The following is a 26,001-nucleotide window of genomic DNA, read 5'->3' on the forward strand; positions in this document are numbered from 1 at the left end:
ATTGAACGTCTCCTACCATGTGAAACATCTTCCACTGTGCTTTGCCGTAGCACTGATTGGGATTACGAAAAAAGTCCTGAAGAGACCAAAACTTGCAATACAGATCATAATCTATCTTGAGGGGGATATCCTCGGCAGTGTCCTCAAGCTCTTTATTGTCAGTGTCATCGTGATCCTTACTATCCAGTCCATACTCTGTCAAATTGTCCAAATTGAACTCGGAAACAATGTTCAAGCCAGACCGCTCGGAGAACGGAAAGAACTTTGAGAGGAAGAGCAAAATGCGACCGCAGAAGACTGTGTTCTGTGTACGGGACAGGCGGCGCAGCAGATCGTTGCACATTCGCAATATGTTATTTTTGCAAGAGGCAAAGAATATCTCCTCCTTCCAAACATCCACCAGCTCCTCCACAAACTTAAAAATCTCCTGACATCTGTCCAGAGTGACTACATCGAATGTGTCGATGAGGAGCACTACGGGAATAGTGTTGGACACGATTTCGGCCCGAGTGGCTTCCACCGAGAGACGCACTAGATCACCGATTTGCTTCACGTCGTCGTTCAGACGCTTCATGAGGAGCACTCGAAATGCATGGTCCATCGGCAGACGTTTGTCGTGCTCGGAGTTGGCTGAGTAGCTGTTGTACTCCTTGACCAGCATCTCCACGCTGCTTTCCTCGACGGCCTTTTCCAAAGCATTCTGTAAATATTTGCGATTTGTATATTGCCGGTGTCGCTGTTCGGCATCTTTTTCGATTCCTCACCTCAAACGCTGTTTGGAGCGCAAAGTAATTAACTGATTTCGCCGGAGGCTTGACGGGCACTTCTGTCGTCGTGCTCATTTTTTCTTTCCAAAATTACTACGATTTACAATTCAGAAAGAAAATAAAAATTATTCACAATAATTACGATTTACATTCGTGTGACAGCTGTTTATCGATAAGATATACCGCACGACCCTCACAAATATACCGAAATATACCTTTCATTTTCAAAACATCCCGTACAAATTAAATAATTTTTCTCGATTTTGATTTTCTATTTAATATTACTAGCAAGCTAGGATGCTCAGCCCTAAAACTATAGTTTTATCTGATTCATCAATAAATTATCCACAAGATTGGCTTGTTTTCATAATTTATTTGTATTGGATTGATTGCAAAATAGGGTTCAAACAGGAAATCTCAAGCAAACAAAAATGTTCCAAATTTCGTTGAGTTCTGCAACAATTTAAAAAAACAAATTTTTCGTTCAGCTAGCCCAATGATCCTAACAGGAATTCCTATATACCTAAGGGTAATTCCAAGCTATGAAGGCGCTGAAGATGCTGCGCCTGCAATGTTGAATTGCTTATGCCATGGCCGTGGATGGTTTCCTGTCGGTCGCGCCGCGCTCTTTCTGTTATCAGTATCATTGGCAATCAAAACTGTCCGTGGCACACACTCGTCATTTCCCATTTAGAGCAAGGTTGCAGAATTCTCATAAGTAGGGCAAACATTTATTGAACCCCAATGTTATTCAGACTCAAACTTAATCTCAAGCCGTGTAGCCGCACATATGAAAACCATGCGCAGTTCTGGTTATATCAGTGTTATTCTGTTGTGGTTTGCTTTGGGCACTGCTTACGAAGGAACAGTTTTCGGCCAGTTATACGAAGGTGGCGGCTACTACTATACACCATCCCAGCTGCCTTATCCTGGTTACCGTGGTGCCAACTATAGGCAAACGCAAGGACAAAGGCCGCAGCAACATCAGAGGTCGTATAAGGATATCTGCCGGTTGGTCAATACAAATGGATTCACAAATCCAGGCGGAGTGCCCAGGTGTCCGTACTAGCAAACGAGTTGATTTATAAAAAGGAATTTACATTTTCGTTTTGCAAATTGTACTAAGATAAATAAAGTAAGAGCAAATAGCGCTTAACTAGGTTCCTAAAATTGGGTTCATAGCTTTAGAGGCGCCATGCCCTGTCTGACCTGCTGTTTACATGAACTATTCCCTAAACGACAAAGCGAAATTCTTAAGCTACACACCAAATAGTAATCCTAAAACAGACGCTTCTGTACAATGTAAAAGACACAAACAAGGAACAAACAAAATGCAAAGAACACCAGCATCTTGTCAGTGCACTCGCGTCTACCGTACTTTTTCAACAGCTTTCCGGACATTTTGATGCTGCCGGCTGTGTGCTGCAGCTCGTCGCTTGTTGCCTCCACATTCTGAGACGACGCCACCAGGGTCTCTAGCGTGACGGCACTCTTTTGTGTGGTCTCCGACAGATGCCGCGAAATGGCCAGCATTTTCTCGGTTACATCGTTCTCCTGCGACACCAGACTCCCCTGGTTGTGGCGTGCTCTCGCTGTGGTGCGTTGTCGCAACTCACTCTCGCCAGTGATGGCCATCAGCTCCTCTCGATTGGCTTTCTCGATCTCCAGCATAGTCGCCACATTTGCCTTGCGGAATGCCTGCAAGGTTTTGGAGAATTGATCCCTGTGTGTGTCCACCTCCTTTGCCAAGGAAGTGTCGGCCATGTCCCGTGCCCAATCATCCAAGCGCTCGATGTTCTTGCGAATAGCCGACAGCTTTGCCCGTCCAGCTTCATTCAGCTCCTCAAGCTCGCCAATAGTTGTTCTACTGTTCACTATGTCCTATAATATTTAGTTTGGATGTTAGACTTTCCGGGCGGTTTCTCTGGTCAGTGTTTTCGTTCACTACTCACCTGTATAATTGCCTTGGCTTGCAAATTGTTGTCAATGAGGTCTTGCCGAATGGACTGCAGCGTGAATTTATCCTTGTCCATTGCCTCGGCTCAAGCAATTTTAATTTATAATTTGTATATTTATTTTGTTATGGTGACGTGCCGCCGTCAGAAACGTTGGGTGTAATCCAGCACTAGTTCTGTGGCGGGAGTCGGTATTTTGTGTTGGTTGTGTGATTTTTTAGTAGTATTTTGAAAATAAGAAGCTTGATTTTGGTGTATTTTTAAGGGTCGACTTATCGATAAATCCGCGGTCACACCGCTAAAAAGTAAATTGCTAAAATTAAAAAAACTTCAAAACCAAGCTGCAAACTTCAATTTCTAGTGCAAAAAGATCTTGCTGTTCTGAAAGCGCGAATGCATTGCCTGTTTTAAGTCATGGCCAACTCTTCACGGTCTTTTTCGGTAAGATATTACCCTTGTTTGTCCACATTACACCCTTTATAAGAATTTTCTGTGTGTTCAGTAGAATTTTTCAAATCGTTGCCTTACGATTGACTTGTCATTAGATGGAATCGAAGTTTACGGATCCGGCTCAATCGAAATCAACACGACCTTCAACGGGGGCCATTCTAATGATAGCGAGAGCTCCTCAACAAGCTTCAGTTCCCTCAGCATCAGCAACAGCAACAGCACAAGCTCTACCTCAACAACCGGGTTTTCTAGCTCCGTGTCTAGCATAAACACCACTGGTAATATCTCGGAGGACTCCGATATGAACAGTGTGGGATATAGTGCGAGCGTCGATGATGACGAATCTGACCGAGATGCTGGCCTTTCGCTCGACGACTCTGGCCGAGATGCCGGCCTTTCGCTCGACGACTCCAGACTGAACTCACGGTCCATCGATATTTCCCAGGTGGAAGCTGAAATAGATCGCAGTATGTTTAAGACATATTGGCCTCATTGCAAGGGACTAATCTTTCTGTTTTCAGTAAATCGCTACTGTGAGCAAATAGGCGCCAACAGCGGCAATGAGACCAGTGTCTCAAACACCTCGACACCGACTGTGGTCCGCCGTGTTTTTCGTTCAAACTGTAAGCCAACCATTCTGCTCACTGTGACGGTCCTGTGACGGGCAGCAATTATTATATTTATGCCTTTCTTTAATAGCGCCAGTGGAGGTAATAGATTTACTGAACGTGGACAATTCAATTCCTAGAGCTGCCATTGGACGATCCATCAATCGTGTACCTGAAGCGGTGATTGACTTGTGTACTCCGGACAGATCAATCGTACCAACAGCTACCATTGATTTGGATGACTCCGATTTTGTGCCCACTAATCGGCGTCGTAACCATGCTAGCTCCAGTACTCCCACTACAGCTCGTGCTACGTTGAATATCGATGACAGCGCTCCGTCGAGTCCGAAGCGCAAGCGTAACGAACAAAACGTGTCTTCAAATGAAGATGTCTACAAGTGTCCCGTTTGTTTGGAATGCGTGCGCCACCGCGAGCCAGTGTCGACTAAATGTGGCCACGTTTTTTGTCGCCCATGCATCGAAACAGCCATACGCACCACCCACAAGTGCCCAATGTGTAACAAAAAACTAACCATACGCCAGACAACACGTATTTACTTGTAATTCTTTTTATTTTCTCAATATGCCAACCATGCTCTGCGAGTCATCTGAACTGGGCATCTTCCTAAATTTGTATTGTTTAGTTTAAGCTCCGAAAGCTTTTATGTTATGTTACGGCCACGAAATGTTTACTGTTGTGATTTTATCATGCGCGAATTTAAGTTATTTTGTATTCCATAATAATTAGAGTTACTCCTGAATATTCAAAATTCGCTGCGTTGTAACTTATGGGATCCAGAATAATGCGGAATACACGACGGAAATTTACAACCAACTAGTAGCAGTAGGGCCAATATTTCATTTGAGCTTACCGCCTTTCTAGAGATGACAAAAGTACAAAAGAATTGTCATTCTGACAAAGACTCGCCGCCATTGTTTATTCGCCAAAGCGGCGAGCTTTTGTCATAGTAAACTTTTGCTAGTTCTTATCTTCAGCTCTAGGTGGCGCCGCTCAAATTAAAACCAAGGACAGAGAAATAAAGAGTGAAAGTTGGAGATAGAATACAGATAGGATCGAGGATAATATAATTAACATATTATAGGTAATAACAAACAACACTATGCATCTGTCTATCCGTGCCATTTGACGTTGCAGATGTATGCGTGCGTGATGATGAGCACTCTTGAATTGGGTCGGATTGTTGGTTCTTTGAATTCCTCATTAAACCCATTAAAAAAACCCACAGCAGACGGGCTTCTGTTAAATGTAATACGATTACGAACTTTATTTTCATCAAAAATATACAAGTTAATTGATTTACACTGAAGTATATGAAAATATAATTTTAAATGGGACTTAAGACTAATTTGTGAAGCTTCTTGTTACATTTTCTGGGTGCGTTGAAGTGGAAAATTGTTATTGCTTTGAGGTCATAGGACGATTATCAATAAAAGCAATATCGAAATCAAATAAATCTCATATAGCCAGTAAAAGTGTCGGGAGGCTGGGAATTTAAAGGCGCTGTACGAATTCAAAACCAATTTTATGAATTTGTATCTCTGGCACGTAATCTTTATGATGAAATCGAGCTTGCAATGCTCTGAAATTAAATCGTACTTTGTCTCGAGGGGGACCATCATGCCAAGGGACAATTCGAAAAGATTTGATCAGATAATGGCCGACTTAATTGCACGGAACTTGCCGAAATAACGGGTAATGTGGGGACTGGTACTGTACCTCACCACAAAAATTTCACCATGAGCCAACATCCAACCCTAAGAGCAACCCCAAGATAGTATATCTGGTTCTTTGGGGGTTGTGGGGTCTGTTTCTGCAATAAAATTACATATGAGGGCATAGGAATTTTGCTTACGCATCGATTGGCTTGGCATCTAACTTCAATAACCCACGATTGTGAAGCATTACCCAACCATCAATCGACTTTCAAAAATATCAACTAATTCAGCTTAAAGCGCTCACTCGGAAGCCGGAGCACATAAAAGCCTCGGACTCTGACCCTTGTGTCGCCATGCTTATTGTCTGAATGAGGGTTCAAAGTTGTTGCCTTTGGCAAAATCAAAAAATAAATATATTTAATTTTTATTAAAATTAAAATGCCTAATCAGAATTGGGCAACCGGTTGGGTTGCGGTTTTCCCTTTGGGGTGTTCCTACCCCAAGGACCTTGTTGGCCACGTCAACGTACACAAAGTTTCCCTGTGTGTACAAGTTGGGAACTGCCGAAATAGGTAGATACTCCATACCGCTTAGAGGTCACGTGTATTGGGTCAGGTTGTAAAACGTGAACTTCAACCCGAAATCATTATTTTCGATGAGAATATAGACATTCAGATGGAAATGCGTTTTTAATTGAGTTTGAATTCCAGTAATTATATACATGTTATCGCTTAAAGGCATCAAACCATAGAACTATTAGGTTGCTTTATTAGCTTCATGTTCGAAAGATAATCCATGGGAAAGTCATTATGTCCTCTTCAGGAGATCCTCTATGAACGAAAAACTTACATTTGTATCCGCGGTGGGGCTCGTGCTCATGCCAAAGTACCACCGTAAAGCCAGCATGTAATCGCCCGTTGGAAAGGGTAGACCCATTACCTCAGGCCTCAGATAAAACCCCTCCACTATTTGAGAGCCCTGGGAAGGAGTTAGCAGAATAAAGTTGTATATCAGATTTAAAGTTTCAGGAACATACCACATAAGGACATGAATGATTAACGTTGGTAAAATCTTTAAAGAGTCCATAGACCATTTTCATGATTGGGTCGTACCGGGTCTTTATAAAACGACAGGCGTCAATATTCCTGTCCATCAGCCATGGCTTCAACCCGTTTGCTTTTTTGAAAAGCTTAAAATGAATTTTTACACTATTGGCCGGATAGACGACAGTGGCATTCATATTGAGGATTACTTTACTTCGGCTGACTGCCTTCAGGCGACAGTTCTGCCATATTACCCAGGATTTATTGTGGCTCTCGCAGACGACGTTCGTGAACCTAAAGACGGTTGCGTTCTGGAAACTAGTTCTATTAATTTTCACTTGATTTTAAATATATATATATATGTATATTTACGTTAACTTTTACGTTTAGTATCATGAATATTCCGATACAAGCGCCGAGTATTTTTTCGAACCGCATTCTGCTCTGGATTGAACACATGTGAAATAGATCAAATTATATATACAAACTATTTCCGTATGAACTCATTAAATTCTGTCATTATATTAGTATTATATTACACTTGGCATGGCATTTTGATAATTATTTTAGTTGTGCACAAACCTCTGCGTATTTGTTTAACGAATTTTCATTTTAGGAGATTTTCTTAAATTGTCAAACTTGTTTAATTAAACTTAAGTTAATTACATCCAAATGTAGAAACTACGAAAGAATAGGTAACAATTTCAACATTTCTAAGTCATCTGATTAATTCGAGGGTGTAAATGTTTCTGCAATAAAATTAAATACATATGAGGGCATATTAATTTTGCTTACGCATCGATTGCCTTGGCATCTAACTTCAATAAGGCTACCCACGACTGGGGAGCATTCTCCAACCATTAAACGCCCAACTACGATATGACCTGACCCTTGCGTTGCCATGCTTATTGTCTCAATGAGGGTTCAAAGTTGTTGCCTTTGGCAAAATCAAAAATATATATATTTCATTTTTATTAAAATTAAAATGCCTACTCAGGATTGGGCAACCGGTTGGGTTGCGGTTTTCCCTTTGGGGTGTTCCTACCCCAAGGACCTTGTTGGCCACGTCAACGTACACAAAGTTTCCCTGTGTGTACAAGTTGGGAACTGCCGAAATAGGTAGATACTCCATACCGCTTAGAGGTCACGTGTATTGGGTCAGGTTGTAAAACGTGAACTTCAACCCGAAATCATTATTTTCGATGAGAATATAGACATTCAGATGGAAATGCGTTTTTAATTTGTTCCAGTAATTATATACATGTTATCGCTTAAAGGCATCAAACCATAGAATTATTAGGTTGCTTTATTAGCTTCATGTTCGAAAGATAATCCATGGGAAAGTCATTATGTGCTCTTCAGGAGATCCTCTACGAACGAAAAACTTACATTTGTATCCGTGGTGGGGCTCGCGCTCATGCCAAGGTACCACCTTAGAGCCAGCATATAATCGCCCGTTGGAAAGGGTAGATTCAAGATCTCAGGCCTCAGATAAAACCCCTCCACTATTTGAGAGCCCTGGGAAGGAGTTAGCAGAATAAAGTTGTATATCAGATTTAAAATTTCTGGAACATACCACATAAGGACATGAATGATTAACGTTGGTGAAATCTTCAAAGAGTCCATAGATTATTCTCATAATTGGGTCGTGTCGGCTCTTTATAAAACGACAGGCGTCAATATTCCTGTCCATCAGCCAAGGCTTAAACCCGTTTGCTTTTTTGAAAAGCTTAATATGAATTTTTACACTATTAGCCGGATAAAAGACCGAAGCATTCATATTGAGGATTACTTTACTTCGGCTGACTGCCTTCAGGCGACAGTTCTGCCATATTACCCAGGATTTATTGTAGCTCTCGCAGACGACGTTCGTGAACCTAAAGACGATTGCGTTCTGAAAACTTGTTCTATTAATTTGCACTTGATTTTAAATATATACATATATATTTACGTTAACGTTTAGGTTCAGTATTATAAATATTCCGATAGAAGCGCCGAGCATTTGTTGGGACCGCATCCTGCTCTTGATTGAAAACCAACATGTGAAATAGATCAAACTATATATACAAATTATCTCCATATGGAGAAATCATTAAATTCTGTCATTATATTCATATTATATAACACTTGGCAATGCATTTTCCTAATTACTTAATTTGTGCACAATTCTCTGCGTTTTTGTTTTACGAATTTTCATTTTAGGAGATTTTTTTCTTTCTTTCTCCATTTCGCCGTTGTGGTCCTCTTCCCCCCCCAATCGATTTCCTTCGAATTCAACAACACTTTACTAAGTTTATATTATAAATACATTATAAATAATTCGATGAAAGTATGACTAATTATAACTTAAGTAGTTCGTGCTCAAATCTATTTCCGCATGATGGAGTCATTAAATTGACCTGCACAGGTCTTGGTACACTTGATTTTGGAAATACATATTGGAATTTTAGTTGATCGAATACAAATAAAAATACATCAATTTGAAAAGTTTGAAAACCAGGGACTATCGAATCTATTATTTGCTCGTGAGGAGGTCTTCTACAAAGGAAAAACTCACATTTGTATCTATTTCATTTCTTCCAAACATCCAATGCAGAGCCAGCAGGTAATCGCCCGTTGGCAGGAGGAGACCCAGTAGTTCAGGTCTCAGATAAAAGTCCTTTACAATTTGATGTCCCTGGAAAATAATTATACAACATAAAGAGTGAATATATAAAGAATAATCGTTTTAGAAACTTACCACATACGGACATGTATGATTTACGTTGGAAAAATCATGAAAGAGTCCATAGACTATTTTGAAATATGGATCATAGCCGGTTCGCATAAAGCGACAGAGATCCAATGTTCTGTCAACTGTCCAGGGTTTATAGCCGCTTGCCTTCTTGAACAGCCTGCAATGAAACGTAATTCTGGCGGCCGAGTGCAATATAGTCGCATTCATATTGAGGATCACTTTATTTCGATTGACCGCCTTCAGGCGACAGTAATTAAACACTATAAACGACTTGTTGTAGCTCTCACAGACAAAGTTCGTGAACCGAAAGACGATTGCCTCCTGAAAATGTATCTTATTAAGATTTAATTTTCGTTTAAATATAATTTATCATAGCCATTACTTACGTTAGCGTTTAGGTGCACTAATAGAACAAATCCGATAAAAGAACAGATTATAATTATGCACCGCATTGTTCCCGCTCTTGTTTGGGAATAACTTTTAAAAGAGTCGAACGTGATCCCTTATGCCAAGCAATTTTCCGCATGGACGAGCTATTTAATTGCTAACTACATATTAATGTACTTTCATTAAACAGAAAGCATAAATCACTGCCAAATTATATTTACGCAGACTCGATAGTTATAATAAAAAAAAGAAAGAATTTGAGAACGGCAACAACTGTGTTAATTTTATATTAGCTATTCTGGAGGTCCTTTACGAACGGAAAACTGATATTCCCCTTAACAATTTGAGGTACCTGCAAAGTAATTAATCACAATAAAGAATATTTTGAACTTATTATGGAACACCGCTACAGATTGAATGTACAATACGAACGCAGCTCAAAGTAAGGGGTTGAATTGTATTTATATGTTTGGGGGGTTCCGGTTTCCCTCAACTGTTGGTACAAATGCATGTGTGTGTGGGGAGCAAAGGGAGTACTCAGCAGCCCTTATAGTCCCTTGCATGAATTATGGAAAATACCCTAACTCAGAATTTAACCATATTACTTTAATAGCAGCGCCCTTGGAGCAGTGCATGAAATGTTAATCCTTTTAAGTGAGACCAGCGATGGGCATCATCGTGGTGGGGACATCGCAGACATTGGAAAATCATTTAATCTTTTTATTGAATTGATTCCCATCTCGGTTTTTTGACAATCGAAGGGATTTCTGGAGACGTACTCGCATCTGTTTGGCGGACATACATATAATTTTAAATGGCCTTTGTGTGCGCATGCAAATAAATAGACATGGGCTGTGGGCCTGTCATAACAATTCCAATAACAAGTAAAGTCTGTCTGTAGGTCTGTCTGGACTGCGGCTTATTTATGAGCTTAGGAAATTGAATTGAATTATTCAGAGAGCGACAAAAAAGGAGACGGGACCCAAATGCACATGGCGATTGTATCAGTGTCAGCGCTGGAGCATCAGTGAAATGGATTGGCAAGAGAGTTTCCTTCCATTTCTATTTAAAATGTCCCCGAACAGATACTCTCTGCCTCTTCCATCCTTTTGGAGCACAAATTGAAGTTAAATGGATTTTATCTGATTCTTTTGGGCGGCTGGGGAGATCAACTAAACCAATCAACTAAATAATGGAAAACATTTTGTAAAATGCCTAAAAACCACACAAATGTAGCGGCTGTGGTGCGACTGTCTGGTTTGGTTGACGCCACACGCACCATGGAGCATAATAAATCCAATTCGTAACTAGACTAGATCCCCAAACAAATTTACAAGGGGTTGATATATTAAAATTAACACCTAGGGGCATCGGTGGTGGGACGCAGGAATGCTAAACCTATGGCATTTCGGTGGTTGAATGAAGTACGGCAGGAGCATTCCTGTCGCCTTTAGTCCTGTGGCGCTGTTGATGATTGGTTGTGGCTGTGGGAAACCTTTCTTGCTGGTAGCTTTTGACATTTACTTTTATTTTATTTATTCTTTTCGCTGTAGATTTTCATCCGATACAAATGAAAATGGAAACTTGAGTATAAGTATCATACTATTACATTTTCTTTTGTTTTTGTTTTAAATTACATAATATTAAACTAGATGTTTGCCAAAGATGTTCCTCTTTTCCTGTTTCCTTCATTTAGTTCTTTCTTTGCTTGCTGGACTACTTTCGCCTGTCCTGTCTGTTTACCCCTCAATTGTCTAGTTTTGTGGCTTATGCGCTCAACACGTGAATAAAAGCGTTTCAATGGGATGCAGAGCTTTGAACAAAAAATGAAATTAGCAAGTGTTCCAGGAGCGGGATGGAGAGAGGGAGAGAACGAACACCTTGAAAATGCAACGATAGTGCGGCAAGTACATACGTACGTATAAAGATTCACTAAACCGAACCACACATAAATTATAGTATTAAATTAGGGGACTGCACCTGCAGCTGGGTTGCAACGATTATATGTACGGGGTGCTTGTGTATTTGTGTGGGGTATGGGGGAACAATGTGCTGCATTCTGGTGAACATCGAAAAATTGAAATTAATATTGTTTGTTTGCTGTTTGCTTGTGGAAATGGGTTGAGTTTTTGTTGAAATTGTTCTTGATTTCTGTTCTGTTTTGCTGTAGATCCGATTTACTCCTTGCGCACTGCACGCTTGCGTGTAGATTTTGTGGTGGGTTCCTGTTAAAAAAAAGGTGCAACTGATTCCCAATTCAATTTACTTTAATGAATGTAGAAGACTCACCTCAGTCTGTGCGGGCTCATCCGAACCCTCCGCCTCCTCCGGCTTTGTCTCAACATTATCCTCTAAATCAGACTTTTTATTCTTCTTGGGACTAGCGGACAGCGGCGTGCTTTCCTTACTGGAATCGCCAGCAGCTCTCTCAGACGAAGGATCACTCTCCTCCTCCTCTTCGGGTGCATCATCGGGCTGTGGTGCATCGGTTTTCTTTGCCTGAGCAGCAGCTCGTTTGGCAGCGTCCTTTAAACCCAAAGATTAGTATTAGAAATCAATAAGTAAAGAAAATAAATAACAAAAACAAGCAACTTTACCTCTTTTTTAGCGGCACCAAATCTACACCAAATGGTGATGAATACGAATAGTACGACAAAGACTACCATGATAAGGCCCGCGACCACGGGATTTGTCTTGGCAAGATCGACTACCTTATTCACGAATGAGTCCTACAAAATCGAAATGGCAAATAGCAATAGCAATAGCAATAATCGTGCAGATGTGCAAAGGCAATGAATGAATGTGTTTTAAGTAGCGTGTGGCGTGTGTGTCTGAGTAAAGACGCAGCGCCAACCTCTTTGGCGCGACGGTACAGATAGAAGATATAACAGCTGGCCGGAATCAGCAGGTACAGGAAGTACAGGGCCCACCATCCAGGCTTGTAGTTCATGCGACGCATCAGGCGATGCCACAGGGTTTTCTTTCCGTTTGCGAATAGAGGCATTCGATTAGAAAATCATTCGATTTCTCTGTGTGTGTGTGTTGTGTGCGTGTGTGTGGGTGGAGAAGGCGTGGCAGTTAACTTACCGATTCACGATCAATGTAGCGACGCTTGATATCAAAGCTCATGGCAGCAAAATCACGGGCCACCGCCACATCATCGGTGACGATCAGATTGTCGAAGAGAATATCACTAGACATGGACCACAGCTCCAGACCAACAGCGCTCTACGACGGTACGGGAAAAGTAAGCGTGTGATTAAATTGGTTAAGACAGAGATAATCCAAGCCACTTACAATCGGAGTCATGCGGAAGGGCTTCAGATCTTCAAAGAAGTCGGGGTTGGCAATCTTGCGTGGAGACCATTTGCCCTGGTAGTTGGGATTGTCAATGCTCGGTGCACGCCACTTGCCCTTGTAGTTGGGATTTTGGATCAGCGGAGCCTTCCACTTGCCACAGCCAACGGCCTTCTCACAGACGGGATTGTCCACCAGCGGTGCCTCCCACTCGCCATCGATTTCGGCATCCCAATCGTCGGGCTTGCTGGCTGTGGGATCGAATATCATGTCGGGTTCATCCTCCAGCCAGTCCTCGGGCATGACAGCATCGGGGTCGGGCAGCTGGGGTGGTGCATCCTCATCCCAATCGCTTGGCTTCGATGCTGTCGGATCTGGTATCTTCTCGCGCTCATCCCACGACTCTGGCTTGTGGTCATTCGGGTCATCGATCTGTGCTGGAGGATTAACGGGCGGCTTAAAGTCAGTCAGAAGGGAGCCCTCGTTGACGATTTTGTGATCCACACGAATCTCGAAGCTGTTGTCGGGATGCACGACCAGCTGATACAAATGGGGGAGCTTATCCTTGAAGAGATCGTCCAGGCGGTTCCTGCAAGCGCAGAGAAAGTACAAGTGAATGACCGATTGACCGAGCGACCGAATGATGCCAGCAGCTGTTCCGCATGCCGTGGGGGTAAAAATAGATAGAAAGACCCCAGTGTCGCCGCGCCGGCTTATCTACCAGCAGCAGCAGCAGCAGCAGCAAATGAACCCCCAGAAAACACACACACACACACACACACTTGGGACTTGGACTTACTTTGGTTTGTTGCAATGCTTCTCGGTGATGGTGCCGTTAATTGGATTAACGTGACGGAATATGAAATGCAGTTTCACATCGTTCCCGCACTTGTCCGGCCCGAACATGATGGTGTAGGGTGTCTTGTCATTGAACTACAAAGCAAGTAGCACAGAAAATATGACGCATTTTCGGGGGTTTCCCGCGCACGTGGGTGGGGGTCACTTACCGCTTTGAGATCTTCCGTTTCCTTGCCAGCGGACAGAAGCTTGATGTACGAGCCGCCACAATCTTGACCCTCCTGCAAAAGCGAAACCGAGAAATTGGGTCAAAGAATGGGATTTGAGGTTTGGGGGAGGAACAGTAGTAACAAGTATTAATTGGATTTGTCCAGCCTTCGGCTTACTCGGCTGATGCAATCCGAACATAGACAATGCATATCTCTAGACTCTAGTATGGACGCACCTGCAGCGTGACCTCATATTGCACCACCAGCGGTTTTTCTGTCTTAAAATCGAACTGCTTGCGGAGGCGCGCCGAAATGGCAGCGTGCTTTGCCTTCGATTTGAGAACCAGTCCCTTATCCTTTGCCCAGACAATGCGCTGCGGCGACTCCCAGCTCCAAATGCCATCGTATTTGGAGATCTCCTCGGCAATGTCGTCCTTCTTGGCCTGTGAGTGTACCCACAGCTTGCTTGACTCATCAACATTATCGAAATGATCGGCGAAGTGGAACTTCTTGGGCTCGATCACAGGGCTCTCGTAGACTAGCTCCTCATCGGCACCGACAGCCTCCTCCTGCATGAAAAGACACGTTGGTGTTAGATAAGTGAAGTTGCGATAAAAAAAACATACGACCACGCGGTCGCGTAAATGTTGACACACTTCCCAGCGACAGATAATGGGAGAGGGAGGGTTTGCATAAGTTGTGCGTGAGGTTTTCCTCTGGTGTTTTGGGAAAATGGCAGATGAATGTTAATGAAGGGCCATAAACAGCGGATGGGCTGGCCAGCCCCCTCCTCTTTAAACATTCTAGACGCTTCGGTCACTGACGTGTACTTTTCTCACCGGCTACCCCCGCCGGTCCACACATTTGTGCGATATCACCGCTCTCACCTGAACATCTTCGACTTGGCCATCCTCAAAGTCGTCGGCATCGACACCAAACTCCACATCGGCTGTCACGGACAGCAGTATGTTGCAGGCCAGCAGCAACGCCAGCGCTGCGATGCTCCCCCCGAGTTTCCACTGCATTTTCCTTCCCGATTAGCGGCTGCTGCTGTTGGTTTTCTGTTTCAACCACCTCCCCGGCACGGCACTCGTTTGTGGGAACGGAAAAACAATTACTCTACTGTTTTTCGTTGTGCTGTGCTGCTTGCGTTGCTTTTCACCAATTTCCTCAAACTGCGGGCGCTGTGGAAAAACGAGAATCGAAATCTAGCTCGACGAACTAATTGAAATTAAGCTAAATTAAATTATACTTTTGCTTCTTTCTCGCCTACTTGGACCGCTTTATCGATAAAATATACCGCCTGCCCTCACAAATATACCGAAATATACCGAAGAAAAAACTGACTTAACCCTCTAAGTCCCCCTCTGTTTAAACACTCGACCAACTTCAATTAAACTGCCGAACATAGTACTGTCTACGAATCCTTCCACTAAACTCGTCCCTTTTATTTACTTAGAAAACAAAAAAACCTTCAACACTTTACACCTAAACTGTGCTACAATTCTTCTCGCTATATATTGTACGTGGGATTTCTTAAATAACCCCTGGCCGACGAAGGGCTAACGTTATTTTCTGTTGGTGAGAATTGATATTACTCGATTTTGATATTCGATTTGATATTACTAGCTTGCTTTGTTTACCAACTCTTCGCAGATAATTTTTTCCAATAGATGAATACATTTGCTAGAAGACTGACCTAATTCGAGGTCTCTTTTGTATTGGATTGCTAAGAAAATTATGTTAAAGTAAAACACCTTGAGTCAAATTTAAATATCAGTGTATCGGAAAAAATGGCAAAAATTGATAGGAATGGTCGACATATTTGACACCATACTATTGAGTTGTTTGAAATGCAAATATGCGGGCGCTTATACTGTTTTAGGTACAACAGGAAAGTTAAACGATTAGCTACAAAATGCATTCATTTAGACTCTTTAATATTCTGAACTTTCATAAAGTGTTCCTTGTTGGCGCATCGATTTGTCTTGCCATTTCCACTACGCTTTAGATCCTCTACAATGATGACTCCAGCGCTCAACTGCCTATACTTGGCGGTAATATGTTGGTTTACAAAGTCCACAACATCCTGGGAGACCAGTTTGCTGTCTTGCCTCTTCACTACACAGGCAGCTGCCTCATCACCATTGATTGTATCCCAAATGCCAAATACACAGACCTCGGCCACGTTAGGCATGCGGGCGATGACTGTCTCTATTTCGTTGGGATAATACATGAGATTTTGACACTTGAGCATGTCCTTCTTGCGATCTTCTATAAATAGGAAGCCATCTTGATCCATGTAGCCCAAATCTCCGGTGTGAAACCACATCTCAGAGTCGAGAATCTTCCGGGTCTCTTCTGGATTGCCATAATAGCCAGACCAATGCCGACCATTGAATAGGCATACTTCCCCAACTACATTCGGGCCCAGAGCCACGCCCTGTTCATTAATTATCTTGACCTTGGTGCCGGGGGCTGGGCGTCCAGAAGAGTTGGGTTTCTCATCAAAGTGAAGGTTCATGGTGCCCGGGCTGCTCAGCTCTGATATGGTATAGGTAAAGATCAGGGCTCCCTTGATTCGGCTACGGACACGTTTCTGAACTTCCAGGGAGCAGTGGGAGCCTCCAAAAACAAGAACCTCTATGCTCGACAGGTCAGCGTCTTCGAACCCTGGATAGTTCGCCAAAATTGCCAGGTGGGAAGAACATTCAATTACAACCCCGATCTTGTACTCTTTTATCATGCGACACATGAAGCCAGGATCGAAATCATTGTGAGCTATAATACTTGTTTTGTTGAATGCTCCAGCGTGGATGATGGACATGAGACCCGAGTTCCAGTCCAGGGTGCTGTATGCGTGTTGCACATTGGAATCCAGGCGGCTGTGAAAAAATGCAATGTTTCATAATCATCTCTTACAAAGAGATTCAAAGAGATACTTACAAGGCGGGAGATAGAACCTGTTGACTATTTGCAATCGTGACTGCTTTTGGTATGCCCGTCGTTCCGGAGGAGCAGAGAATGGCCAAAGTCTGCTTTGGCTCCAGGCTGGAGGGCTGAAAGTTCTCCTCTATAGGTGTGGTTAAGACATCCTGAATCCGCACGGATCTAGCCAACGGGTGATTCCGCATGGTAATAATTGTGGTATCCAGTTTGAGTTTTTCGGTAGCGGCCAGAAGTCTCTCGAATTCATCTCCATCGCAGACGATTAGACGTGGTCTGGTGATGCCGAACAGCGTTTCAATAGTCTCCTGCTCATAGGCTACGTTGAGAGAGTGGAACGGTATGCCATTGAAGAAACAAGCGTATGCCACAGCCACCATGTGTGTGGTGTTTCTGGCTATGATGCCTACAATATCCGATTTCTTCAGGCCAAGTCTTCGCATATAGCTCGCCACTCGCATGGCATTCAAACGTAACTCCTCCCTGGTCAGCACTGTCTTCTCTGTGGCTGAGATCTAGATTATCTTCCTGAGATTATAACTCTCTTGTAATGAGATTTAGCTTACTTGGGCAATCAGCTTAGGATGGCTTTCCATCTCCCTGTAAATGATCTCCCCAATGGAAAGGTGCGATGGAAAGTAGTCTGATCTTTCGCCTCCACTCCACACCCTGAGAGTGTCATCGTAGTGGATTTCAGGCTTGTACTGCATTATGCGATCCATCAGTACTTGTATGTTTCATTAACTGCTGGTTATTCGTGGCTGTTGGCTTCCTTTTATAGAAGCGAGCCCACTGATATTCCTTTGGGGCATACCAACGATAAGCAAGGCAACAAACGATAAGAATAAACAGCGTTGATATACTCAAACAATAATTTGACTCTGGAAATAAAGCCATTTAAATGTATGCCTATGTTTTAAGGTTTATAACTTTTCTTTATAATATGTATTACCTGAAATCGGTGTGACGAGTGTAATGACTTTTAGACGTCGTAAATGCCTGTCCCGCAAAGTTTCGAGTCAATCACAGTCAATACACTTACATATGTACATTGAGCATATGTGTATGTATTTTTGTTCAATCCGAATCCGATATCGGTCATAAAGTCTTGCAACAGTTTTACAGTCGATGGACATGTGGACAAACTGTGTGTTTGGTCATATGAATGTTTTTATGTACTTTCTAATGTGTTTAATGCATTTGGGGTTTTTGTATAGGTTCGTAGAGTTCGTATAGTTAATTAATGAATGAAGAACATAAATTAGAATTAAAGTAGTCAAAAAAGTTGAGCTTCTATTTAGTGTTTGTAATACTCGTCGATGCAAACGACGTACTTATTTAGTACCACTTCCAAATGTTCACACATCTCTCGTATATCTCTGCAATGATACTCATGTATCACCGATAGAATGAATTCTTTTCCTCCCCACATTACTGAACCAATATATTGCAGCATATCAGATTTAAATAAAATAAAAACTTACTACTACCCGCATTAAAAGTGTTCTTGCATGTTGGCAATTATTTTAAAAGCTCGCCGACTCAATTAATGCTCTGTCATGGAAGTTGCTAAGCCCCGCAATAAACTTGATGGCAACCGAGCGGCCAGGAAGGGTTGGGTTCGGTTCGGTTAGCAAAAGTTTACCATCACAATAAAGTGGTATGCATTTGAGCATAAAATTATAATAAAAAGTCCAGGCTTATTGAGTGCGTCTGTGTGTGAGTGTCATCCGCCCATTGGCGGCTGCCTTTAAATGTGGCAACTTATCTGCGGCACTCGCATCTATACCATACCATCGGTGCCACAACTGACAGTTTCTGTTGTTCTTACAACAAACATTTGTTTGCAACTGCATACAAAAAGCTTTCTGTTTAATGGAATATTTAACACAATTTAAAAAGTTATTTTCTTTTTTTTCTAAAGAAAAACACAGACTCGGAAGCACACACACACGCGTGTCAAGAGGACTGAGGGAGTGGGTTGGTTGCAGTAGCCCGAGAAGAGAGAACTTTCGCGGAGCCTTGGACGTGCCGCAGGGCTGAAGAGAAAACTAAACTACTGCACAAAACACAAACACACACATTTCTTTTTTGTATGGAAATTATGTAATGACAGTTAATGAGGCTACTACATAAACAGGCTCGAAAACAACATACCCACACCCAGTCTCCAACCCGTACCACACCACCGTTCTGCACCTGCACCTGTGCATAATCATCTGGCTGGAGCTGTGGGGCCCAGTGTTGTCAAGTGTTCTATTAGCTCAAGTAACAACAACGAGGGCAGCTTACCAACACTTGTGCTGAATTTTTGTGCTGATGCTGTTTGCGATGCACCAGGAAAGGAACCAGAAAAAATTAAGCTAACCAAAGGATACGCCAGGTAGCAAAAGTAAGCTTCGCAAGTCGAAGATACACACACCCTTGTACATTCATCGTTCTATCCTAACTGATTTTGAATAATATATCATACAGTGTGGTTGAGCGTAAAAAGATAAAGCTGAAGAAACGTTTGCTTTGACAGAATCTCTACCAGTCTGTGGAATGATCAAGGATCCCTCTAGCTACATTGGTCATGAATCGGCATGAATGCTGCATCCTCTTTCCCTGCACAATTACCAGGTGTCAACCAAATACTCAACCTATAAAGAAAGTATGCGCCAAAGAGTACGTCTCCCATGGTGCTCCTCTTGTCTACATGAATTGCTCAAAAAACATACTTAACACTAGGAACACACGCACACACACACACACACACACGCACAGTACATGTAAAGTCTCGCCCATTAATGGTGTGGTATGTGAAGGATACAGGTGTACGGGTGACGGGACGTCAATGTTGATGGCATACCAAAAAAGTTTTGTTCTAAGCTTTTGGACAGCACCGGCAAAATCTCAAACATTTTCACCAGCAAGCGAATAGCAGAGGGAAGAAATGGGAGGGGACTAGAAGTTGGACGAGTAGGAGGCGCAGAAGGAGGAGGCAAGGTAAACACCAACAAGGGGGAGATGTATGTGTGTGAGAGGGGGGAGAGAGAGAGAGTATCAAAACATATGAAGGAAGCGCCGCTACAAGCGCACGAGTTCAACTTAGTGTGTACTTAACTTCCGTTACATGGCCGCTCACTCACACTTACGCAACACCAGCACATACATGTACCCTTTCACACGCATGGACACACTCACTCACACACAGACACACTTTCGCTTGCATATGTATATGTTTGTTTGTTTATGCCAAAAGTGTTGTAAAGTGCGGCGCTTTGTCGGCAGGAAACGCTGAAAATTTATTACCGGACAATTTTGCCAGGGGATAAAAAAGAGCCGACTGCGGGTGGGGTAGGAGGCTATAAGCCCAGCAATGGGTGCGGTGAGGGGAGCTAGTGGTATACCCACATACTCAAGCACACACTCGCACACATGCATATGCATAGTTTGCCGGCCGTAAGTGTATGCAAACATGCCTAAAAAAAAGTATGTGGAACCGGGCGTAGCGTAGCGTCGGGAGAGAAGGGGCTGGGAGAATGGTTCTATGTGAGCAGGCGGGGCTATTTTCCATTAAAAATTCAAAATGCCCGACGCCCGGCAATGGCCGAGGAGACGCCTGGCTGCCATTAACACCCCCATCCCCGACGGTGTCTGTCTCTGTTCTCTCTGTGTGTGTGTTGCGGTGGTGGCAGGGGGTTCCTCTTCTGAGTCCCTTTTCTCTCTTTTGGCCTTTCAACACCTCATTTTCTCACCTTTCAAAGGTGTTCTGTGTTCTCTATGTGCCCCGTCTCTGTGCTCTGTGTGCCATGCCCAAGAATTTGCTCCGGCGCGCCGTTAAAACTGAATTGATTTGTTATTCATGTTTTCTGACTTATGGCGAACACTTTTGGCTCTGCGCCTACCATTCAATTGACGTGGCCCTGGCGCCCGTCTTTATTTTATTTATGTCTGTATGTGGGTGTGGAGGATGTGTGGGGGGAATGTGTGTGTGTTTTTTTTCTTCTTCTGAAAATAGTGAAAATTTAATGCAGGCAGTGCGCGCTTCAATTCAGGAACGGTTCTGCGTAGAAATCAGAAACAGGGCCACAAAAAATGGAGAGCAAAGTTTTGTCAGTCACGCGCTAAAGACTGTAAACGATCTGTGATTAAATCTAAATAGATTTCCGGGGGTATTTGTGGACCATTCCTCTACCCTTTCCATAGAGAACCGCTCCTGATTTTACCTGTAATGGCAATGTAAGGACGCGGGCGTTCTGGTTTTACTCAAGCTGCTGGCGTGGCTTTTATATTTATTAAATTGCCGCAAGGGGAGCATTTAGTGCATGTTTTAAAATACAAAAAAAAAAAAGTGAAACAGAAAGGAAAGAAAGCATTGCAGGCATGGATACAACAAATCTTTCTATACCCTTTGCAAAAAGAGAGTTGCTGATGTTTCACACGAAGTTCAAATAAATATATCAAGAGCTTACGATGCATTCCTTTACCATTCTACGTCCAGAATGTGGTGTGATTTCGCTCATTTAAGGGTATGCGAGATGCATGCAGGGTAAGGGGAGTAGGTGCCACGTTCAAAAGTGGCCAATGGGGCAGGTAATGAGAACGAGGGTTTTGCTCGAATGAATTAACATTTTAAATTTATTTATTTCCCTTTTGGTTGGGGGAAAAGAAAGCCATTTTAATTAAGCAGCGGTTGGAGATGTGCATAAGAATACAAGTGTATAATTGCAGTTTAAATGCATTAAGAAAAAAGCTGTTCAAATTATGGGATTCATTCAGGGACTCGAAAGGGATTCTCGTAGATTGGAGTGGTCGTTCAGCTAATTCGGAATGTATTCAGACTTCAGGCCATCAAGTACCATTCATAATCATTTGAACATTGAACTTTTCAGGGAATTAAAGCCGCATTCTTTCGGCTAAATGTTTCATTTACTTTTGGGAGACTTTTACCCAAAACAAACAAACTAATTTGCATTCTATATACTCATAGTACCTTTACCTGTCCCTTTTCACTTTTTGCGGGTTAACAATTCTTTTTCTGAGCTGGGGCCACAAAATCCCTAAATTTTAATCACCTCAGTTGACAAGTCAAGACAAATAAAAGCGGTTCGCATCACTCCTTTTGTGTGGATTTCTCGGGCGTGAAACGACCCACCAGCTACTTCGAAACAGGGTCCATAGCCCCTGGGCTTCATTGTTGTTTCATTGTGTGGGGCAGGGTGGATTGGTGCAAAAGAATAAATCAAGGCATAGGCGAAAATATTTAAATTTAAATGTTTCAAAGAGTACGCAAAAGGGGAGCAGGAGTGGAGAAGCTCTTCTGGCGGGTGGCAGTCACTTTCATTATTGGAAATATAAATCACTTTCATTTGCCAGGAAAACAAAACCGACCAGAAACCCACAAATACCCCTTTGAGGTGCACTCAAAAAAATAAATACTTATATATATGTATACATTACGTAAATCCTCTTAATTTTTCAAATATCCAATGATATTCCAAATTTGTATTGAATAAAATTATCGCGGGGGCTTTTAATATTCTTTTGATATCCAAAATAAAACGAAGTCCCAAATCATTTAACCATTCCATTTCTCATTTTCCAACTTCTAAAAATAAATTGATTTGTAGATGATTTCTCTTGCTCGGTGCGGTGTAAGTTAGCTTAAGCGCTAGTTGTTTGTTCTTCTTTCTCTGGCCTTGTTTTTGTTCATTCCATCTACTTGCTTTCACCTCTTCGTCCCATTCTCTGTTCCTTTCCCTTCCACCGCTTCTTCTGCGGCTGTACTGTGGTGAGGTGTGCGATAAAAACAAACAAATTCATAGCTAATAAAATTGCTAATAAATAAACGAGAATGGCGTAAGCGCAAAAAAGGGACACGAAGCGAAAACAAAGCAGCCACAAACAAAATCTCCCAAAAAAGGGTACTAGAAAAAAATCAGCTCACACAGATACATACATATGTACAAACAAAGTAAATCCCACAAATACATACGTAAGGCGAGGGAGAAATATAACATAAAGCTATAGCGACGACCAACCTGCTGGCCGGCCGCATTGACCAACAGCCAGCGGCCATTTTTTGGTGGGTTCTGGCAATTGATGGGTGGCCTCGTGGGTGGCAGAACGTTGCATTAAACAGGTAATAGGTGTGGGAAGCTCTTCACTCTTTCATTCTGTATACTCTTGCAAAGAGAAGAAAGAGTTTCCTGTTCAAAAAGGTGTACATGTAATACGAATGTACAAATGTGTAATGCTAGTAGAGACTCACAGCCGAGACGATTTTATAGCCATATCCGTGTCCTGATTTTTATATGTTTTAATTTCGAAACCATTTAGAGTGTGTATCAATTCGTTTATCAAAACCCAGCCCTTATCCGATTATTGTTTGTTCTTCTTTTGTTCTTGTTGGTTTGAAAAAATGTATTCATGTTTTTGTTTGTAACTTTGCACGGCTACTGTGTGTTGAATATTTTTAATGAAAACTCCGCTCGATGCTGCCTATGCCACACAAATCCAATTACCTTTTGATAAAAATGCTGCTTAGCCAATGGCCACATTTGTTCTTATGCAAAGCAGGCCAAGTTTATTAGCCCTTTTGGGGACTTTCTTCCATTGGCGGTTGATGGCCGATGCGATGCTTTTTTTGGGTTTTTTCGCAGCTTGACCGCAGGTGGTGGAGCATAAAAAGTGTCCAAGCTGCAAAATGAGCGTGAAAAGCAGATCAGGACATCAGCAAACGAGGGTTGGGTCATCATTCCCTGTCTCAGCTCATAAATCTCTGGGATAAAAATCCGCTGAGGGCAGCGAAAGTTTCCAGTCACTTTCCTTCCAGTTGGCGACCCACTTACCAGACGGAGCGACAGCGACTGACAGGCAGACAAAAAGAGGAGACGGACTGCGGGACTGCCTCATAGAGGTCATAATTCTCATGCAATTTCAGTTTTGGCTTTTGTTACGTTTAATGACAAGGCAGCAGGAAGTGGCTCCTATTCCCGTTTCCCCAGCAATTTGCATTTTTATGGAATTGAGACATTTGACGAGCGCAGAAGATGAACCGAAAATTAATGTGCAATATAAAGATGGACCGCTTCAGATTGTAGATCAAGTTTGGGTGGCATTGGCACGAAACTGAGAGATACGACGGATACACGTTGGCCATAACAAATTTTCTTGTCTACTTCAACTTAAATACGACTCATGTGAACTGTAAATACTCGCATGGAAGAGGGGCAACAGCGCAAACCCCCTACAAAAGTAGGACCATGCCAAAGCAACGTTCGCTTTAATGCGAAATTAATAAACCAAAATCAGCTGCTAAGCAATAAACTAAACTAACAGAACCGGCTTTGGCGCCGGGCTCCCAGGACCCGATTCTAACCCGACACAGGCGACCTAAATAAACACACACACATCCACACATCCACTATATATCCAAGGTCGTGCTTAGGCGCGCAAATAAACCCTCGCGGGAGGAGTCGGGCCATGGCTAGAGAAAACCACAAGAGCAGAACGGCAAACGAAATGTGAAGGAGCCGACAAAACAAACCAAAGACAAAACAAAACACAGAGTCAAAGGAATAAACCAAGCAAATAATCCTTTAGCTTAAAAAAACCAAAGAGACAGGGTTCCTGAACCTAAAAAAACCGTGCTCGACTGACAAGAAAAGCCGGGGCCAGCTATCGAGAGACACAGGGAAAAATAGAGAGGATAGATAGAGGGAAAGAATAGCAGAAAGGGAGAGTGGGAGAGTCATCTCTATTTCGTTTGCTTTTGTTATGCCAGACGCCTCCTTCTGGTATTTATTTCGTTTACATTTATTTTTTTAGCCCCTCTTTCTATCGTTTTTTAAAGTAGACGCACCATCAAAATATGAAGAAAGTGTGTCCCGGATTTGGAATATCCGTTTCCCATTGTGCTAAATAAATGTATAGAAATGCACTTTTAATGTTTTGTCATATTTATGAACATATTCAATTTGAATTATGATCAAATAAAACACGTATTTTCAAAATCATTTTAAAATGTACTTAATTTAATGGTGTATTTTTGAATCCAAGAGAAAATATTTGTGTATGTCTCAGATGTTGTACCCTTTGTGAACTTTACATTTAGAGAGCATACCCCTCTTCTTTATGGGCAAGGGGTATTGAAAACGACTAAAGAGAAGACAAATCTACACGGCCACATTATCCTTTGCTTATCGCGATGTTCTCGCGGGGCTGCTTGAGGGCGGTGATAAACGATGGGGCGTGGTCTCGGTCTTAGAGCACAGTCTCAGGGACAGCCATGGCGTCGTCGCAGGCGCTTTGAACTGTGTCTTTTGATTTCGATTTTGATTTGGCCCGGTCTACGCTCCATCCCCATGCCATGCCATGTTGTGTGCTCTGTACATATTTTTAGCATTAATTTGGCTAAGTGTTGTAGTCCTTGCTGGCAGCAGAGGGTTAAGATTTCTGCTGACGATAAGCGAGCTAATTTTCTGTAATGAAATAAATTAAAAGTCCGTAATAAACACAAACTGTTCGCAATGACAAGGCGATGTCATAGCCCCGGACAAATGGAGCGTAAGCTGGCGACAAGCGAGCGAAAGAGAGAGTTGTAGAGGTGGTAAGACACAACTAGAAGGAGAGGGGAGAGGTGAATAGGAATAGCCAGGCAAATTGGCTTGTTAATGAATCGTTACGCATACGTCACGTCGTGCATGACAAATGACAAAATTCAAGCAGGGACATTGGGTTCAGGGAGGGGTAATAAAAGAGAACTCAATCGTTGATTATGAAAAAATGGAATGAATGGGAATGACTTGCTAAAAGGAATCTTGGTTCTACCCTATGAACTGTTTTACAGACATGTATATGTGACTGTGTGTGTGTGTGCATTAAGCGTAGTTAGAAGATTAAAGATTTCAACCTGAAAGATTGCAAACTAAAGGATTTCCGCTGGGGTGGGTGTGGGTTGGGTAAACTTTAGATCAGCTTAAAGTTTCAAGCAGAGCAAGAATTGAGTGGAAAATTGCGATTGGAAGCAGGCAGCAGGCTCAGGCGGAAGGCGGCAAAGATAAACACCAACTCCACTGCTATCTCTTTCTCACTCTCCCTCTCCATCTTGCTATCCTTCTCTATTTCTCGCCCGCTCTTT

General features: G+C 42.5%; 8 protein-coding genes across 15 annotated transcripts in view; 2 read left to right on the top strand and 6 right to left on the bottom strand.

Moving 5' to 3' along the window:
• Positions 1-15,218, bottom strand: part of LOC117585194 (calnexin-like) — a 16,888-nt gene extending 1,670 nt beyond the window's left edge. Inside the window, exons 1-10 of one of the 6 annotated variants that reach the window (XM_034274545.1) lie at positions 15,181-15,218; positions 14,816-15,112; positions 14,165-14,497; positions 13,929-14,000; positions 13,721-13,854; positions 12,922-13,510; positions 12,712-12,852; positions 12,222-12,353; positions 11,947-12,150; positions 3,153-3,155 (exon numbers count right to left, since the gene is read on the bottom strand). In XM_034274545.1, the coding sequence (XP_034130436.1) occupies positions 3,153-3,155; positions 11,947-12,150; positions 12,222-12,353; positions 12,712-12,852; positions 12,922-13,510; positions 13,721-13,854; positions 13,929-14,000; positions 14,165-14,497; positions 14,816-14,953 (1,746 nt within the window). In that variant the 5' untranslated portion in view covers positions 14,954-15,112; positions 15,181-15,218. The other 5 variants (XM_034274546.1, XM_034274544.1, XM_034274549.1 and 2 more) reach the window with 5 other exon arrangements.
• LOC117585208 lies at positions 1,392-1,937 on the top strand. Its single transcript, XM_034274586.1, has one exon. The coding sequence runs from the start codon at positions 1,558-1,560 to the stop codon at positions 1,834-1,836; it is 279 nt and encodes a 92-aa protein (XP_034130477.1). The 5' UTR covers positions 1,392-1,557; the 3' UTR covers positions 1,837-1,937.
• On the bottom strand, positions 1,849-2,877 carry LOC117585200 (vesicle transport protein SEC20). Its single transcript, XM_034274578.1, has 2 exons — positions 2,720-2,877; positions 1,849-2,648 (listed from the first exon to the last, which is right to left on the bottom strand). Exons 1-2 carry the CDS (start codon positions 2,798-2,800, stop codon positions 2,046-2,048), a joined length of 684 nt encoding a protein of 227 aa, XP_034130469.1. The 5' UTR covers positions 2,801-2,877; the 3' UTR covers positions 1,849-2,045.
• On the top strand, positions 2,997-4,546 carry LOC117585197 (E3 ubiquitin-protein ligase RNF4). 2 transcript variants are annotated; one of them, XM_034274574.1, is made up of 4 exons: positions 2,997-3,163; positions 3,228-3,639; positions 3,694-3,795; positions 3,872-4,546. In XM_034274574.1, exons 1-4 carry the CDS (start codon positions 3,137-3,139, stop codon positions 4,342-4,344), a joined length of 1,014 nt encoding a protein of 337 aa, XP_034130465.1. In that variant the 5' UTR covers positions 2,997-3,136; the 3' UTR covers positions 4,345-4,546. The 2 variants fall into 2 exon arrangements, with proteins under 2 accessions (XP_034130465.1, XP_034130466.1); XM_034274575.1 differs by having other exon boundaries at positions 3,006-3,163; positions 3,225-3,639.
• LOC117585204 lies at positions 6,192-6,940 on the bottom strand. The gene is made up of 3 exons (XM_034274581.1): positions 6,873-6,940; positions 6,494-6,811; positions 6,192-6,435 (listed from the first exon to the last, which is right to left on the bottom strand). The coding sequence occupies exons 1-3, from the start codon at positions 6,936-6,938 to the stop codon at positions 6,265-6,267; spliced, it is 555 nt and encodes a 184-aa protein (XP_034130472.1). The 5' UTR covers positions 6,939-6,940; the 3' UTR covers positions 6,192-6,264.
• On the bottom strand, positions 7,737-8,512 carry LOC117585206. Its single transcript, XM_034274583.1, has 3 exons — positions 8,458-8,512; positions 8,077-8,394; positions 7,737-8,018 (listed from the first exon to the last, which is right to left on the bottom strand). Exons 1-3 carry the CDS (start codon positions 8,500-8,502, stop codon positions 7,848-7,850), a joined length of 534 nt encoding a protein of 177 aa, XP_034130474.1. The 5' UTR covers positions 8,503-8,512; the 3' UTR covers positions 7,737-7,847.
• On the bottom strand, positions 9,007-9,733 carry LOC117585205. The gene is made up of 3 exons (XM_034274582.1): positions 9,624-9,733; positions 9,241-9,558; positions 9,007-9,177 (listed from the first exon to the last, which is right to left on the bottom strand). The coding sequence occupies exons 1-3, from the start codon at positions 9,687-9,689 to the stop codon at positions 9,016-9,018; spliced, it is 546 nt and encodes a 181-aa protein (XP_034130473.1). The 5' UTR covers positions 9,690-9,733; the 3' UTR covers positions 9,007-9,015.
• Positions 15,219-15,835: 617 nt separating the features above from the next.
• Positions 15,836-17,608, bottom strand: LOC117585026 (4-coumarate--CoA ligase 1-like). 2 transcript variants are annotated; one of them, XM_034274269.1, is made up of 3 exons: positions 17,441-17,608; positions 16,875-17,382; positions 15,836-16,813 (listed from the first exon to the last, which is right to left on the bottom strand). In XM_034274269.1, exons 2-3 carry the CDS (start codon positions 17,333-17,335, stop codon positions 15,853-15,855), a joined length of 1,422 nt encoding a protein of 473 aa, XP_034130160.1. In that variant the 5' UTR covers positions 17,336-17,382; positions 17,441-17,608; the 3' UTR covers positions 15,836-15,852. The 2 variants fall into 2 exon arrangements, with proteins under 2 accessions (XP_034130160.1, XP_034130159.1); XM_034274268.1 differs by having other exon boundaries at positions 16,875-17,389.
• Positions 17,609-26,001: the final 8,393 nt, after the last annotated feature.

Source organism: Drosophila guanche, unplaced genomic scaffold, assembly GCF_900245975.1.
Source record: "Drosophila guanche unplaced genomic scaffold, DGUA_6, whole genome shotgun sequence".
Classification (NCBI taxonomy): Eukaryota; Metazoa; Arthropoda; class Insecta; order Diptera; family Drosophilidae; genus Drosophila; species Drosophila guanche.